This window comes from Halichondria panicea, chromosome 9, assembly GCF_963675165.1.
Source record: "Halichondria panicea chromosome 9, odHalPani1.1, whole genome shotgun sequence".
Lineage (NCBI taxonomy): Eukaryota > Metazoa > Porifera > Demospongiae > Suberitida > Halichondriidae > Halichondria > Halichondria panicea.
The window spans coordinates 6,074,645-6,090,481 of record NC_087385.1 but is presented as its reverse complement, the minus strand read 5'-3'; the positions used below and the strand labels follow the sequence as shown (position 1 = coordinate 6,090,481).

The 15,837-nt window shown below is 41.5% G+C and overlaps 1 protein-coding gene and 1 long non-coding RNA gene across 5 annotated transcripts; one reads left to right on the top strand and one right to left on the bottom strand.

Moving 5' to 3' along the window:
* Positions 1–56: 56 nt before the first annotated feature.
* LOC135341687 (uncharacterized) lies at positions 57–12,160 on the bottom strand. Of its 4 annotated transcripts, none has more exons than XR_010396592.1 (6): positions 12,039–12,160; positions 11,751–11,878; positions 11,508–11,609; positions 10,957–11,077; positions 456–495; positions 57–290 (listed from the first exon to the last, which is right to left on the bottom strand). It is a non-coding gene; the product is annotated as an uncharacterized LOC135341687 (long non-coding RNA). The 4 variants fall into 4 exon arrangements; XR_010396593.1 differs by having other exon boundaries at positions 10,961–11,077; XR_010396595.1 differs by having other exon boundaries at positions 11,535–11,609.
* Positions 12,161–12,213: 53 nt separating this feature from the next.
* LOC135341671 (selenocysteine insertion sequence-binding protein 2-like) lies at positions 12,214–15,611 on the top strand. Its single transcript, XM_064538283.1, has 10 exons — positions 12,214–12,520; positions 12,585–12,734; positions 12,794–12,930; positions 12,982–13,140; positions 13,292–13,402; positions 13,452–13,762; positions 14,472–14,594; positions 14,794–14,891; positions 14,957–15,111; positions 15,182–15,611. The coding sequence occupies exons 1-10, from the start codon at positions 12,253–12,255 to the stop codon at positions 15,557–15,559; spliced, it is 1,890 nt and encodes a 629-aa protein (XP_064394353.1). The 5' UTR covers positions 12,214–12,252; the 3' UTR covers positions 15,560–15,611.
* Positions 15,612–15,837: the final 226 nt, after the last annotated feature.

Here is a 15,837-nt window from a genome sequence, read left to right as displayed (position 1 = left end):
AATTCATTTAATGACACTCAGCGATTACATTGAGGCCTCAGTTATGTTACAGTATATACAATGATTAAAACTGAATTTATTTAGGGAATAAAGGGACAAAAAAAGAATAATAAGTAGACTCTCTCGGCATAAAAATAGAATAATTGGGAAAAGCCTACTGTGTAAATAATGAACATAGTCTCTCGTCTCTTGTAGTCGCTAAGGGTTTATGGGATCCATATCACAGAGATTTCTCCAGTCGACTATGTGCAGTGTATCCCCCTTGGCACTTGGGACTCAAGGAAAGTGAACTGCAAAACAAAACAATCAATCAACACATAGATTTAGAAATAGCCCGGCCGGCCACTCATATCAAGCCTACCACAGATTTGTACTGCTGTGTTGCTCTGTAGCATCATGAATATAATTATAAACTGCATAGTAACACCGGCCACCTGTTAGAACAGTATCATTACCTTGATTGGACTTCTGTTCCCCATCGATCCATCTGCCATCCTAAAGAAGACCAAATGTACATTCATACATTCACACATTTATTTACCACTACCTTAACTAGTGATGAAGGCCATTCCCCTCATACATAAAAGACTCGAGATCCTTTCTCAGGGACCAGCCTTTCTACCACATACCATCCTGGTCAGTATAGACGTCATGGGCTTATTCCCCAAGAAGAGGGCATCCAGGCATGCATTGAACTAACAAACAACCTGCCCATCCCAAAGGAAGCTTTCTCAGGTTCGTCCTAAAGTACAACATTTTCAAGTTCGGGGATAGAACCTAGAGCCAAATCAGAGGCACCAGCTATGGGCACAAAGATGGCCACTACGTATGCAAACATTTTCCTGGGCAAATTAGAAAAAGTGATGATATTCTCATGCTTCAAAAGAGGACCTGGAGAGGCTACTACACGATCTTAACAACAGCCACCCCACAATTAAACAGCAGAGCGGCACTAAACGACTTAAATTTACATAAAATCTAAAATTAATTCCCCCTAACCCTTTTCACCACACACCATTTAAACCAACAACATCATTACATAATTATATAGTTTCTCCTCCCTTAAAAAACTTGTCAAAGGGGTACTAGAATCCCCCAAACCACAACAGACATAACTAAAAGGGAAGAACTCATCATTTTAGCTATTGCAGTTTAATGTACGCCCACGGACGTAATGTGACCTTAATAGCTAGCTTAGACTAGACTCGCAGGATGATGAAGAGAAAAATGAATGATGAAACACATGTACCCCCAAACAAGAGGATGGTCCCACCAACGGTAAGCGCTCAAAAGAATGGCTATCCCCCAGCTGGGAGTATGATGGTCCCTATAGCGGGTAATTTTTGTTGGTCCAAATTTTCGTACGAACCACCAAATTAAATATTTCTGGGAGGACCCTGGTGAGTGATTGTTCTGACAGGTGATATAGTTCCGGTGTACAATCTAGGACCTACCACTACCCCGCCTGACTATACTACCCGGCCGCCCCCGTATCAAGCCTACCACAGATTTGTACTGTTGTGTTGCTATGTAGCATCAATTAACATCATTATCTTAGAGAATGCAAGTGAATCATACGATTCTTATTCTGATGTTGTTGACTATCTCCGGAAACCCTCCACTCCTGCACCAAGTACGTGTGTACTGGAGTTGTTGACTATATCAAGCCTCTACCTTCCACTCCTGAACCAAGTATGTGCGTACTGGAGTTATTGACTATCTCCAATCTCTGAAACCCTCCACTCCTGCACCAGGTATGTGCGTACTGGAGTTATTGACTATCTCCAATCTCTGAAACCCTCCACTCCTGCACCAGGTATGTGCGTACTGGAGTTATTGACTATCTCCAATCTCTGAAACCCTCCACTCCTGCACCAGGTATGTGTGTACTGTGCAGACTTATGCTGCATGACGCTATGCCGTGTTCTGTGTGCAATCCTGGTGATGTACACGTCACAATTAAAAGACAATTCGGTAAGATTCACACATATATACTACAGAGGAAGGAAATCTAGGTGGTACCAGTGTCCAATCTAACCTAACCACAGCGTAGTGTCAGTCATTCAGTACTTTTACATTTTGATTAGGGTACAAAGGGCACACTCTAGTGGTGAACAAAGTCATCTGGTGACTACAAGATGATGTGTACTTCAGTGGGTGAAACGCAAAGCAAACCAGGACTGAACAATATTGAGGCTACTGTTGCCCAGGCTGGAATATATGCAACTGGCTATTTGGCCAAAACAGGCCTGTCGAAGTGTGTTACAATGGTCCTTACAAAGAACAAGAGAGCTCTAATTTTAGCATCAACTCAAGTCTAGTGGAGGAATTTGTCACAAGTGAATTGGAACAGACTGTTTCCTTCTGGAACATTCTCAATTACATAATAAATCACTTCACAAGCAAAGAAAAACTTTAAAAAGAGAAATTGAAAGTGACGAACTATTGATGTTCGTCCAGGGCTACTATTTTGTGGTACTGATAGAATGTGACACGATTAACTGCTTACGATTTATAAATGTAAAGAAATAGGGCATCAGCACTGATCAAGGTACATGAGGGACCTCCAGGTAGCCCTTACGATATAGGCTACCTTCAAGAACAAGCTTATAGTAAAACACCAGTTTGGATTTGCTTGTTTCCTGTTTCAAGACCTTACAGCAGGCAAAGCCCCAGGTCATGTAGCAATGGTGTGGCTTGCATACGATGTGAAGGAACTCATTCCTCAAGTTGCACCGAAGCTTAGTGTAATAATAGTAACGCGACATGATTAACTGCAGTTTCTTTATTTATACTATAGTTAATAATTATAGAAAAAACCATTATTGGCAGCCAGGTGACAATTCATAGGGCATCAGCACTAATCAAGGTACATCAGCATGACGAGGAGGTTGTATGTGTAATGGAGGCAATACGTTTTTATGTACATAAATTATAATCTAAATGAAGTAGAGGAGCCTCCAAAAGAACCAGGGACCCTCATCAAACGTAAGCGTGGAGAATGTATATGCAGCTGCATTGATCTCCATACAGACAGAGTTCTCGTGGAAGGATCCAACTGATCGTAGCTTCAATGGCTGAACAAGACTCAGAGTGACTGAACATGTAGACTCTAATTACTACTCATGGTAGCACCTGCTTACAAATAAATTAATTTTATTGTGTATTACAATCATTGATTATTTTTTCACCGTGTCCTTTTCTTGCAGAGAGCGCTAGTAACTTTACGCCCTCGTAGTTTACACTGGCGGGACTACTCCCTCAACCTCTACCACCCACCGTTGAGGAGGCTTTGAGAGGGCTGACGACGGCTAGTGCTATGGAGGCCGAAACTCATACCGCGGAGTCATGTAATTTGTACCATTGATGAGAGCTCCCCCCTGTGTAAGGGAGGTCCAAGTGGTTCAGCTGGTCGAGTTTTCGAGTGTTTAGGAAAACCTGTAGCAAATCTCTACAGATTATGTTGTACAAGTGGCGTTCTTTCCAAGATCCTGGCCAGCCCAGAGAAAGGAGATACACAATTCATGCAGTTATGGAGGTGATGGGGCAGCTAGAACATCTTTTGGCCGCAGCCATCAAAAGTTTTGCTAAAAATGGCAGGCCGCGACTTTAATTTGGAGTAAGCACCAAGTAATGTCAGTTGTATAGTTATAGGGGACGTGGACGTAGAGCAGGAGGACGTCATGGAAGAGATTTTGGGGGCCATGGCCACCCCAAATGTTGCCACCCGTACACCGGCCCCATGTCATGGGCCATGAGGAGAAAACTGTTAATAATTGTTATAATTTGGAAAAAAAAAATTAATATTCTTTTAGAAGAAATTCAGTATGGCGGCAGTGTCCGTTCCAACATTTCTGCACCATAAGAGATATGCACCTCGTAGTGGAAGAATGGTCAAAAATGTGTTCAATTACAGAATGAACTTGGATCATGGACACGAGCTGATTGTAAGGATCACTCCTTCTGATAGGCGACACAGTACGTCAAACACCTGGAGCAGGTCCACCGTAAGTACCATTAAATTATACGAGACGTTCATGTACACAACTTTTTTTTTTTACTGCACCTTAACTTAGGTTCACAGCGCGCACTAACAAATATTTGAATTGTCAACAATATAATTTTCCATTTTATTTTTTAGTTCAGTCACACCAGTGAACGTTTATGTGCCCCAGTGCTTTCTTCATCCTACCCGTCCAAGTGCTGGTTCATCGATCCTCAAGAAATGTCTATATGAAGCACGAAGATCTATTTATTGTATAGCCAGTGGCCATTCCATTGACATAAGTATCGTTGGCAGTGTGGAGGCAAAAACATCGGCGCCAACTCGCTTGTCTTGTGGGTTTGGGTACCCGGCACATATTCATGTACTGTCAGTAAACATTGGAGCCAACTCGCTTAGGGTAGGAAGTTATAAACAGCATTTGTGTAATAATTGTTATTCGGTAGTTACTCAAGAGTGACAATTGGTGCTTGAGAACGCAAGTGAATCATGCGCCAGTCTATACGGAAACCCTCCACTCCTGAACCAGGTATGTGTGTACTCCTATCAAGAACTGTAAAAGTACTAAGCAGATTAACACTGTCTGCCTTCACTAGCAGGAAGGCCGCCCACAGAGGCTGGAGTTGTTGACTATCTCTAGTCTCTGAAACCCTCCACTCCTGCACAGAGGCTGGAGTCGTTGACTATCTCTAGTCCCCTCCACTCCTGAACCAGGTATGTGTGTACTCCTATCAAGAACTGTAAAAGTACTAAGCAGATTAACACTGTCTGCCTTCACTAGCAGGAAGGCCGCCCACAGAGGCTGGAGTTGTTGACTATCTCTAGTCTCTGAAACCCTCCACTCCTGCACAGAGGCTTGAGTCATTGACTATCTCCAGTCTCTGAAACCCTCCACTCCTGCACAAAGGCTGGAGTTATTGACTATCTCCAGTCTCTAAAACCCTCCACTCCTGCACAGAGGCTTGAGTCATTGACTATCTCCAGTCTCTGAAACCCTCCACTCCTGCACAAAGGCTGGAGTTATTGACTATCTCCAGTCTCTAAAACCCTCCACTCCTGCACCAGGTATGTGTGTACTGTGCAGACTTAGGCGGCATGACGCTATGCCGTGTTCTGTGTGCAATCGGCACCCACAATGAGATTGTCCCATGAACCCCCAAAGGAAAAAAATCCCAAACAAGCCATGTGCAAATTAATAAAATAAATGTAACTACAAGTCACTCATCAAATGAATATTTACTCCAGTACAAGAAGATAAATTGGACCAATGAGAAGTTCTTATAGTACATGCGAGATTGAATTGGTATAAATTATAACAGCTTGCAATTCGCTGTGTTCTTTTACTAATCTGAATGCCAAATCTTGTCAACGACTCCAAAAGGATCCAGTAAGGAATACTCCTTCCTAGAGGCGACACAGTATGTTGAACACCTGGAGCAGGTCCACCGTAAGTTTCGTAAGTTTACAGTGCCCAAGATAAAGCTAGTGCATGCAAACATAAATTGTGTGAGAGAGACGTTCATGCACACTACAAGGATCCAGAATGAGAATCTCGGTACAACGATATAAAGTCTCCATTTAATTTTTTTAGTCTTGTTTAGTTCAGTCACAGCAGTGAACGTTTATGTGCCCCAGTGCTTTCTTCATCCTACCCGTCCAAGTGCTAGGTTCATCGATCCTCAAGAAATGTCTATACACTTCCAGAAACCGAAGGGGTCACCCATTGAATGGGACGACCTGACCAATAGAACTAAACTAAGAGACTATGTAGAAATGTATATGAAGCTTCGTGAAGATCAGCCTATTAATTTTATTGTATAGCCAGTGGCCATTCCAGTGACATAAAGTATCGTTGGCAGTGTGGAGGCAAAAACATCGGCGCCAACTCACCTGTCTTGTGGGTTTCAAGAAAGAGAAGGAGGAAGGAAGAGGAAAATGATAGAAGCAAGGAAAATGAAGAGTGGGGGAAAATATTACCTCAGTACGCTCGCTTAGATAATTGTTATTTCAGTACTTTTGCAAAAAAATAAAAACTAAATATTTACTCCAGATGAAAAGAGGAGTTGGACCAACGAGAGAAGTTCTTATATCCACATGCTACAGAACATAACGGGGCACGAGGGGAGCCATTGGTCGGGATGGGGAAAGAGGTTTCAGAGGAGAGAAGGGTGATCCAGCCAACACAGACGAGATTGATGATCTCAAGAAGCAGATAGTAAGTTTCTAATTTTTCACCGATTGTTTCCTTTCTTGCAGGTTTTTTTTGCTTCTGGAGCCAGGAGCTACCGGTATAGAAGTAGCTATAGGATGGTGTTGTGCAGCGTGCGTAGCCAACATGTTAGAGTTTATTCCTGATGCATTTCAAACATGAATTATTGTTCACATGCCTGAAAGAAATCGGGCGCTATCATAAGAGGGTCGTTCTCCAGGTGATTGGCCACGGGCTCTTGTTGGGATTGGTCGCTAAAAGAACAGTTAGAGTGAATGAAAAGCAAGCGAACCAGGAAGCAAGACATCTTGGCGAAGATATGATGGTCAGTGTTCGTAAGCATAAATGATGTCAATGTTTGTGCCCCAGTGCTTCTTCATCCTACCCGCCCAAGTATTAGCGTAAGTAGTTATAAACGTTAGTTTACTATTGTAAATTTAGATATCTAGTGCTTTTGCAAAAAATAAAACAAAAAAATAATGATCACTTAATTACGTAACATGAATTTACTCCAGTATGGGAATAGGAGTTGGACCTATGATTCTGTCCACATATTAGCGTAAAGTAGTTGTAAACGTCAGTTTACTATTGAAAAATAATGTTCTTCAGAAATCCAGTGCTTTTGCAAAAAATCAAAAAAAAATCACTTAATCACTTAATACTCAGTACGGGAAAGAGTTGGACCAATGAGAAGTCCTCGAGTAGTCAATGCCTGTCACTATCAATCAGAAGTAGCTGCTAGTATAGTTTAAGTTGAGGACTGTTTCTTGCACAATAAGTGCTTTTGCAAAAAAAATAAAATAATCAAATTAGGATGAATATTTACTCCAGTACGGGAAGGAGTTGGACCAATGAGAAGTTCTTATGTCCACACAGTATCTGCAGCTAGGAGCTGCCGCCACAGTAAGTCGCTATATAGTACAGCTATAGAGTGGTGTTGCAGCGTGCGTAGTAGCTAAGTAGTTAGATCTTCAATGTCCCTGTCACTATCAACCAGAAGTAGTAATAATTATAGTATGGCTTGTTTTTTGTAATAAGTAAAAAAATTAATTAATATTAATATTTACGATTGGTCGCTGAAAAGCAAGCTAACCAAGAAGCAAGACATATTGGCGAAGATGATGGCCAGTGTTCGTAAGCATAAATGATGTCATTTATGTGCCCAGTGCCTCTTCATCCTTGCTCTGTGGTACGATCGATGATGAAGTGGCCCTAACACTGACTGCAACTCTCTGTTGCTCTGTGGTACACTCGTCCAAGTATTAGTGTAATATCAAGCGAGCAACCGAAGACAAAAGTAGTTAAAGACATTTTTAGTTATTTTTTTTATAACGTATGTGTGTTTTTGTAGACGGATATGTAATATCATTGCTGTTCATTTGTTGTCATTTTATTACTGATCCAAATGTTGTTTCTTATGCTGATGATCTATTGCCATTTGAGAATGAAGTCACTGAGACATGAAAGCATATTTAGTTATAAATGTCAGTTTACTAATATAATAAAAAATTAATTAATATTAATATTTACGATTGGTCGCTGAAAAGCAAGCTAACCAAGATAATAACGACATAAAGCCAACATTTGCCAAAAAACTCTTTAATTAATGTACACACTCCTATTGATGTATTTTTTACATTCTATTTTTATCTGTTATAGGAAGTATCTGAAGGTGATATCTTCTAATAAACTAAGGCTGCATCAACACTTACAATGTGCTGAGCATATTTAAGAGTTTAGATACCACCAACATTATTTGGAATTAAGTGACTGTATTACTGAAATTTGCTTTTTCAAAAAATAAAACAAATCACTCAATTAATTTACTCCAGTATGGGAATAGGAGTTGGACCTATGAGAAGTTTTTATGTCCACATATTAGCGTAAGTAGTTAAAAATAATGTTCTTCAGAAATCCAGTGCTTAAAAAAAAAAAATCACTTAATCACTTAATACTCCAGTACAGGGAAGAGTTGGACCAATGAGAAGTCCTCGAGTAGCAACGCCCCTGTCACTATCAATCAGAAGTAGCTGCTAGTATAGTTTAAGTTGAGGACTTGTTTCTTGCAATAATAAGAGCTTTTGCAAAAAAATAAAATAACCAAATTAGAATAATTTATTCCAGTACGGGAAGGAGTTGGACCAATGAGAAGTTCTATGTCCACACAGTATCTGCAGACAGGAGCTGCCGCCACAGTAAGTCGCTATAATTATAGTACAGCTAGAGTGGTGTTGCAGCGTGCGTAGTAGCTAAGTAGTTATAAACGTCAGTTACAATAATTGTTCTTTCAGAAATCTTAGTGCTTTTGCAAAAAATAAAATATCCAAAACAAATTTAATATTTACTCATAATTATGTTCTCAAATGAAGCTTTACTGCCTGCCATGCTACATTTAAAAAACAGCAGGACAAATTTCAGAACAAAATTATGTCGAAAGTATAAATTATATAAAGATGACTCGAGCGACTAGACGCATGAAACAAAAAAATGATTAATCCTTAACTGCGAAATTCAGAAAACTGGTTGTCTTTCCAAATACAAACACCATCACCACAGACGTGCCGTTGTACCATACACCTCCACTGCATGACCATGGCCCCCTCCGTCCATGTCCTCGTTACCATGCACACACATTATACTAATATGCACGTTCAAGGTTGCTAATGTGTTTTATTTCTGCAGGCCCCCTTCCCACCAATCCACCAATCCGTAAAGTTCCTGGCATGGCAGCTGCGGGGCTTGGGTTTCTGCCGTTGGAACCGTAACAGGGTATTCCCCATAATCCGTCCCCTCCCATTCCTCTAGATGTAGCAGGTCCAGCAGGGGCGCAGGGTATACCAGGGGCACAGGGCCTACAAGGCCCACCAGGGGCAAGGGGCCAACAAGTTCCTCGCCTGGCAACTGCGAGACTTGGGTTTCTGTCGCTGGAATAGAAATCGGGTATTCCCCATTATTCCTCCCATTCGGTCTCAACAGGTACGTGCACACGTGTATACAACCTAGAATGTTTCTCTAATGGTATTAGTAACCTGCATCGATTATACTCCTCATAATTATTATAGGCAGACCTCTTACTAACAGCATTAGATCTACTGAGCGAGGCAGAGTAGGCAGACCTCTTACTAACAGCATTAGATCTACTGAGCGAGGCAGAGTGTCTACGGAAGGTTATAGCTGTGGTTGTGCCCACTGAACTGTGACCAACAAACCCTCTAGAAAATATGTTCTTGAGAGTATTGTAAGAAAATTCCGCAATGAGTGTCACATTCTGAGTGGTTTGGTTTACTCAACATTGTCGGCTTTGTTGGAGTCTATTAAGACAAATATAATCGCGTATCAATAGACGTCCACATTCTGATACAACCGCAAGCTGAGGGAACACATCCAAGCCTGCCATATCATGATCAGGGACCCGGGTGATGTCAGATCAGCGGTAAGATCACAAATAATTATTGTACATGGTTTGGATTACTCAACTCAACATTGTCAGCTTTGTTTGAGTCTAATAAGACAAATCTAATCGCGTATCAATAGACGTCCACATTCTGAGTGGTTTGGTTTACTCAACATAGTCGGCTTTGTTGGAGTCTATTAAGACACATCTAATCGCGTATCAATAAACGTCCACATTCTGAGTGGTTTGGTTTACTCAACATAGTCGGCTTTGTTGGAGTCTATTTATTAAGACACATCTAATCGCGTATCAATAATGTACATTGTAGCAGCAGATAAAATAGCTAGTTATGTTTTATACATATAATTTTACTGTACATGGTAATGGCATGAAGAGTGAAAAGGTAATCTGAGTACGCTCCCTTGTATCAATACGCTCAACAATAATTATAGAAATTGAGGCATATCCTGCGGGAATGAAAAGAAGAAGTTCCCGAGTTTTAAAGTACAAATTTCGTGGGTTCCCTGATTTCATTTTGAGGTCAGACCACAGGAGACGTATGTAAAGCTTTTTAGATAGAATTGAACAGGAGCTCTCTCATAATTATTGTAAACATGAAGATGCACATACAGCTCACCTACAATTATATGCACAAGAGTATAGAGCATAGACTCGCTGGTCAGTCCCACACAGATTATAAAGAAGGAAGGGGAGTGGTGGAACGAGCAACAATTGGATTTTTATGATTTAAAACCTCACACGTATGTCTGTTCTATGTCTTTTACAAGCTCACTGTTAGGGCATTTCCTGTTACTCTGTAATGCTTGACTATAATAATATACAGTACAAGTCAGTATACCGTGTGCATGCATGCGCTATATATTGAATTGTTGTTATCTCCAGATGGTTCCTAAAAAACATCAGAAGGAGGCTGAACTAATACTTAATAATTCAAAACATCAAATGCAGCAACTGCATAATTCAAGTTTAGGAATTTATTCTATATCTGTGAAGTAAGGACGTACCACTTTGCACTATAATATGAGTTATACATATTCGTCTTTGTTGCATGTAACGAGTGTTGCAAGCTGCGATGTGCTAATGCCTCTCGCACAAATCTAATCGCGTATCAATAGACGTACATTGTAGCAGCAGATAAAACAGCTAGTTATTTTTTTTTGCATATAATTATACTGTACATGGTAATGGCATGAAGAGTGAAAAGGTAATCTGAGTACGCTCCCTTGTATCAATAGGCTCAACAATAATTATAGTAAAGCTTTTAGATATAATTGAACAGGAGCTCTCTCTCATAATTATTGTAAACATAAAGATGCACATACAGCTCACCTACAATTATATGCACAAGAGTATAGAGCATAGACTCGCTGGTCAGTCCATCCTCGGCCTCAGGGGCATTGGGGCTGTACTGGTCAACTGCTCTCATTACTGAATTCGAAATGACCAATCACTGTGCAGAAGTAACGTCATGTGACATACAAAAACCACGGACATAACCCACACATCACTTGATAGTTACGTAACTTTTGTCAACCGCACCAATCACAATAATGATGTCACACAACTAATTAAACAACTGGATAATTGGCACAGGAAAGTCACAACAGTCAAAGGATACATGTTAAATGCTGTTAACAATTGGACTACTTTTAGACAGTAATTTAATCTGCTTACTCGAGGAGAACCCACAGATTAGACAGTAATTTAATCTGCTTACTCTAGGAGAACCCACAGATTAGACAGTAATTTAATCTGCTTACTCGAGGAGAACCCACAGATTAGACAGTAATTTAATCTGCTTACTCTAGGAGAACCCACAGATTAGACAGTAATTTAATCTGCTTACTCTAGGAGAACCCACAGACCACCATAAGACCTACCTACTTATCACAGCTGCATGAGCCAACCTTTAATTTAAATGGCTGGATCTCTTCAGGTCTCAGAGATCAGAGATCTTGTCCATGCATTTGCAGAGTTAAGGACTGCATGGAACGAAAAAGGATTGTCAGTTTCTAAAACTGCTACTTTCGTATGTACATCTTATTACTTTATGCATTAATTATAATGCAGAGTGTATTAAACATAGCTCTATAAGAAGATATGATATCATTGTGCTTACTCACTTGAGTGCTTCCGCAACGGCAACCTTAATGGCAACAGCAACGACAAGGCAATGTGAACGCTGTAACAGTGTGCAGTCGATCATAGCTCCATGCAGCAGTCTCTGCTGTTATTTTGGTTGAACATTTTTCTGCAATAAATACAACTTTGCATAGTTGGAGAAAGGAGGAATGTAGAATGCAGAGTGTAATGTAGGTCTACTAAACGGCATAAATGACCAACCATACATACAATATTATAGCACAAAAGTTGCTACATATGAAAAATAAGTACACAACAAATCAACTTACCAGTTGCTTGGTTTGTGTTGGCTTAGTGATGAGAGGACTCCATTGGATTTGCCTGACCAGTCCGTGTGCTTCTTTCTCACCGTGATAGGTCGATTCCAGATCTACGCATGCGCATACAGAACGCAATGTTCTGTGCACAGGCGAGCCCCACCTCCTTGATTGTCTGTTTCGACATAGTTTCGATAAGCTACCGCGGTTTGCTTCTACGATCTACATGATGGATATCGAGATGGATACAGATGTCAGCGAAGGCTGGAGTGTTGTCTCTCACAGAGACAAGCAGAAGGGCTGCAACAATGTGAGCACTGAGGAGGAGATGGACTCTCATAAGAATGATAAGAGTGATCAGTGTCTGATTGGATCGTTTGTGTACCAAACTCAACCATCCTCAAGTGTAGTCTCGCGGACCAGACCGCTGGCTTGCGAGACTACTTCAAGTGACAGGGACCTTATCGGAACCCCCTTCTTTATCAGTCAGCACAGTGAGGATACAATCATGTGTTTAATACGATCACATCAACGTTAGCTTGTACATGTGTTTTTTAGGTGACGCTGAAGTTGGTGTTGCTAGTGGTCATGCTCAGAAGGAAGGGAGAGGGGTCCTCAGGTTGACACCTCAACTAAAGATGGAGACTCAGAAGGAAGGGAGAGGAGTTCTCAGGTTGACACCTCAACAAAAGATAGAAATGGAAAACCGTAAACGTTACATTCATACCTGAGCCACGGTAGACGTATGTATTTCTCATCCCTCACAGACAGAGTGCCTGATTTCTCACTGGACTCCCCTAGCGACTGGCCAGGTTTCCCGGAAACCATCACACGAACTGTTAGTGACCAACGAAGTGATGGAAAGTCTTGGAGTAAAGTGTTGAAGGCACCTGCCCCCGCGAAGGTTGGTAGAGTATGTTCATAGCTCAAGTTTACTGATTTTTGTTGCCATCAGAAACCCACCGTTGTTGAGACGGTTCAGAGTGGCGACAGTGGGAGTGAGGAGGAGGCTCCAACAAAGAAGAAGAAGAAGAAAAAGAAGGCACAGGAGGGACTCATCACTGACAAACGGCCATTGATGCTGGAGTTGGGAGCACTGTTTGATGGACTACAGGTACAGCCTGTTTTGAGTAACATTATAAATAATCCATTTTTGTATCCCTTTAAAAGGCCTATATTATATAGATACAGTGATTGCTTTCGCATTTAAATGTTCCGTTTATTACCAAGGCTTGTTTTTTTATCAGTTCTACTTGTCTCTGCAGGTGAAGTCATCTGGCCGTAAAAAGGTGGTGTTCTCAACAGGGAGTGGGCTAGCAGTCAGCAAACCGACGCCCACTTTACACTCTCAACCTGCACCAGCTGACGACGCTAAGGTGTGTATATTATTGGTTCACACTGTCTGCATTGCCTGCCCGTACGTAGGTGGTTCCTCGAGGGGGCAATATGTTGGACTCTACTGCCCCCCAGTTAAGACGGGGCAAGGAGAGGGAACAACCAAAGAAACGAAAGCCTACCCCCCTTAGGAAAATTATCAACAAAGAAAAGGAGAAACGAAAAACAAACCCTACGATAGAGGCAACAAATGAGGAGAGCAAAGATGACAGTGTGGACACAGCAAAGGACGAAAGTGAGGTCCATGATACGGAGGCAACAAAGAAGGACACAGAAGAAGTGGACACAGAGGAAGTGGTACCACCCCCACGGAAACCAGGACATAACAGACGATTTAGAGAGTAAGTCAGGGTTTATTTCAAACCCCACATTTTGTGGAGGCACTATAGTTTAATCGCTCAAAGATGAGCTTTGATGACGCCATTTGAAAGGTCTGAGTCTCTTTCTAAGCTTTCATAAAATTGTTGAAATTGGATCCACATTATGGCAGTCCCCGAACCATTGATTAAACTAAAGATAGTACTATTCCGGGGAGTGGGGGGTTGTAGTTGAACGTCTTTCAACAGCTATAACTTTAGTACAATTGATCCAATGTCAAAAATGTTATGATTTTCTGAAAGCTTAGAAAGAGACCTTTCAAATGATGTGCTTCAATCCAAAATTTAGATGGGGCCATAATTTGTCACTTTTCGGCCTTGGACCATGGATAATAATCCATGGTGTGGCCAAATTGGCAAATAGTTTTATCGCTCAAATATGAACTTTGATGACACTATTTGAAAGGTCTCTTTCTAAGCTTTCAGAAAATTAGAAAATCGTTGAAATTGGATCCACGGAATTCAAGTTATGGCAGTTGAAAGAGTCCCCAAACCATCAAAGATATACAATGTAGCTAGTATTATTCTTATTGAACTGGAAGGAGGTAGTTTAATATCTTTCAACAGCCATAACTTTAGTACTGTTGATCCAATGTCAAACATTTTCCAATATAATTTCTCCCCTGAAATTAACCCTGACACCACCACACCGCCCCCTCATCATTACACACAGCTACTGCACACATGTGCTGACGGAGGAGATCAATGAGTGTGCTGCCATGCTGCTCTCTGAGTTGCTACGGTTTCAAGATCGGCAGTTCCTCAAGGACCCCATTAAGGCCAAGATGAAGAAAAGGTGTGTAAGCACTTTAAGCCTGTTATAATGCTGTATGACGGGGAAATGTTCGTGCAGTTAACGCGAAAATTAAAAATGGGATAAACTCCCACACACCGGTAAAACTCTTGGTGGGTGTGGTTTTGAGACATTGAACCGCGGAAATGTTCCGCTATACGGTAGTAGTTGATTCAATCATGGCATTGTGTTAATTCCACAGGTATGTGTGTGGGATGCGTGAAGTGTTGAAACACGTCAAGTCTCGGAGGGTCAAGTGTTTGATAGTGGCTCCTAATATGGAGAGGATTCATTCAGAAGGTGTGGTCAGAAGGTGTGGTCTATCGGGACATGTCGAGTGTACTGTTCCCCCCCCCCCCCCACAGGTGGTATTGACGATGTGATTGCTCAGATCTTGAGTCTAGCGGAGGAGCAGTCTCTACCTACTATATTTGCATTGTCACGACGACGACTGGCTGTCACTCTCAAGAAAAGCCATAAAGTTGGATGCGTGGGCGTGTTCAGATACGAGGGGGCTGAGGTGAGCACACTTTAAAGGTATATAGCCACACCCACTATACACGTACCCCCCCCGCCCACACACCACACAGAGTCACTACAAACGGTTATTGGAACTCGTCGAAAATGCTCGAGAACAATACAAGATCAAAGAGGCTGATCTCCTAACAGCGAGCCACCCTCCCCTCCCTGAAGCCAGTCCTGGCAGAGAGCTTGACTCGACTACTGATGCCCTCAAGGGAAGTCCGTGGGGTGTATTCTACAACAACACAGCCCAACAAACTGTCCCTATATCTTCAAACACTGTTCCAGTCACTAGCTCATTACCTGACTTTCCTACTGCATACCCTCACCACTCTGATCATGTGACTAGTAGTGAAGGTCATGAGACTACCCCTTTCAATGTCCTCGCTAAAGAATTTGTACCATTATTTAATGTTCATGCTCCTGAATTCTGTCCTGAAATGTGATTATTATTTTTGTAATTTGTCTACTTAATTAATTTGCTCATTATGAATTTCATATGCAGAAGTAAGGTAAAGGCAACTGCTTGCAGTTGGTGGTTTAGTACGATCCACTCCAGTTAAATTAGGGTTAGTATAGGGTAAGCACATTTCCATGTACATGTACCGTACTGTATATAGCTAGGTTGCCACTATAGACTCAATCCTTCATAATCCTATGCACTGTTTCTAATTATGCCCACATGCACCTCAGGCCAAGGGTTAGCACTTCACTTCAGTACATG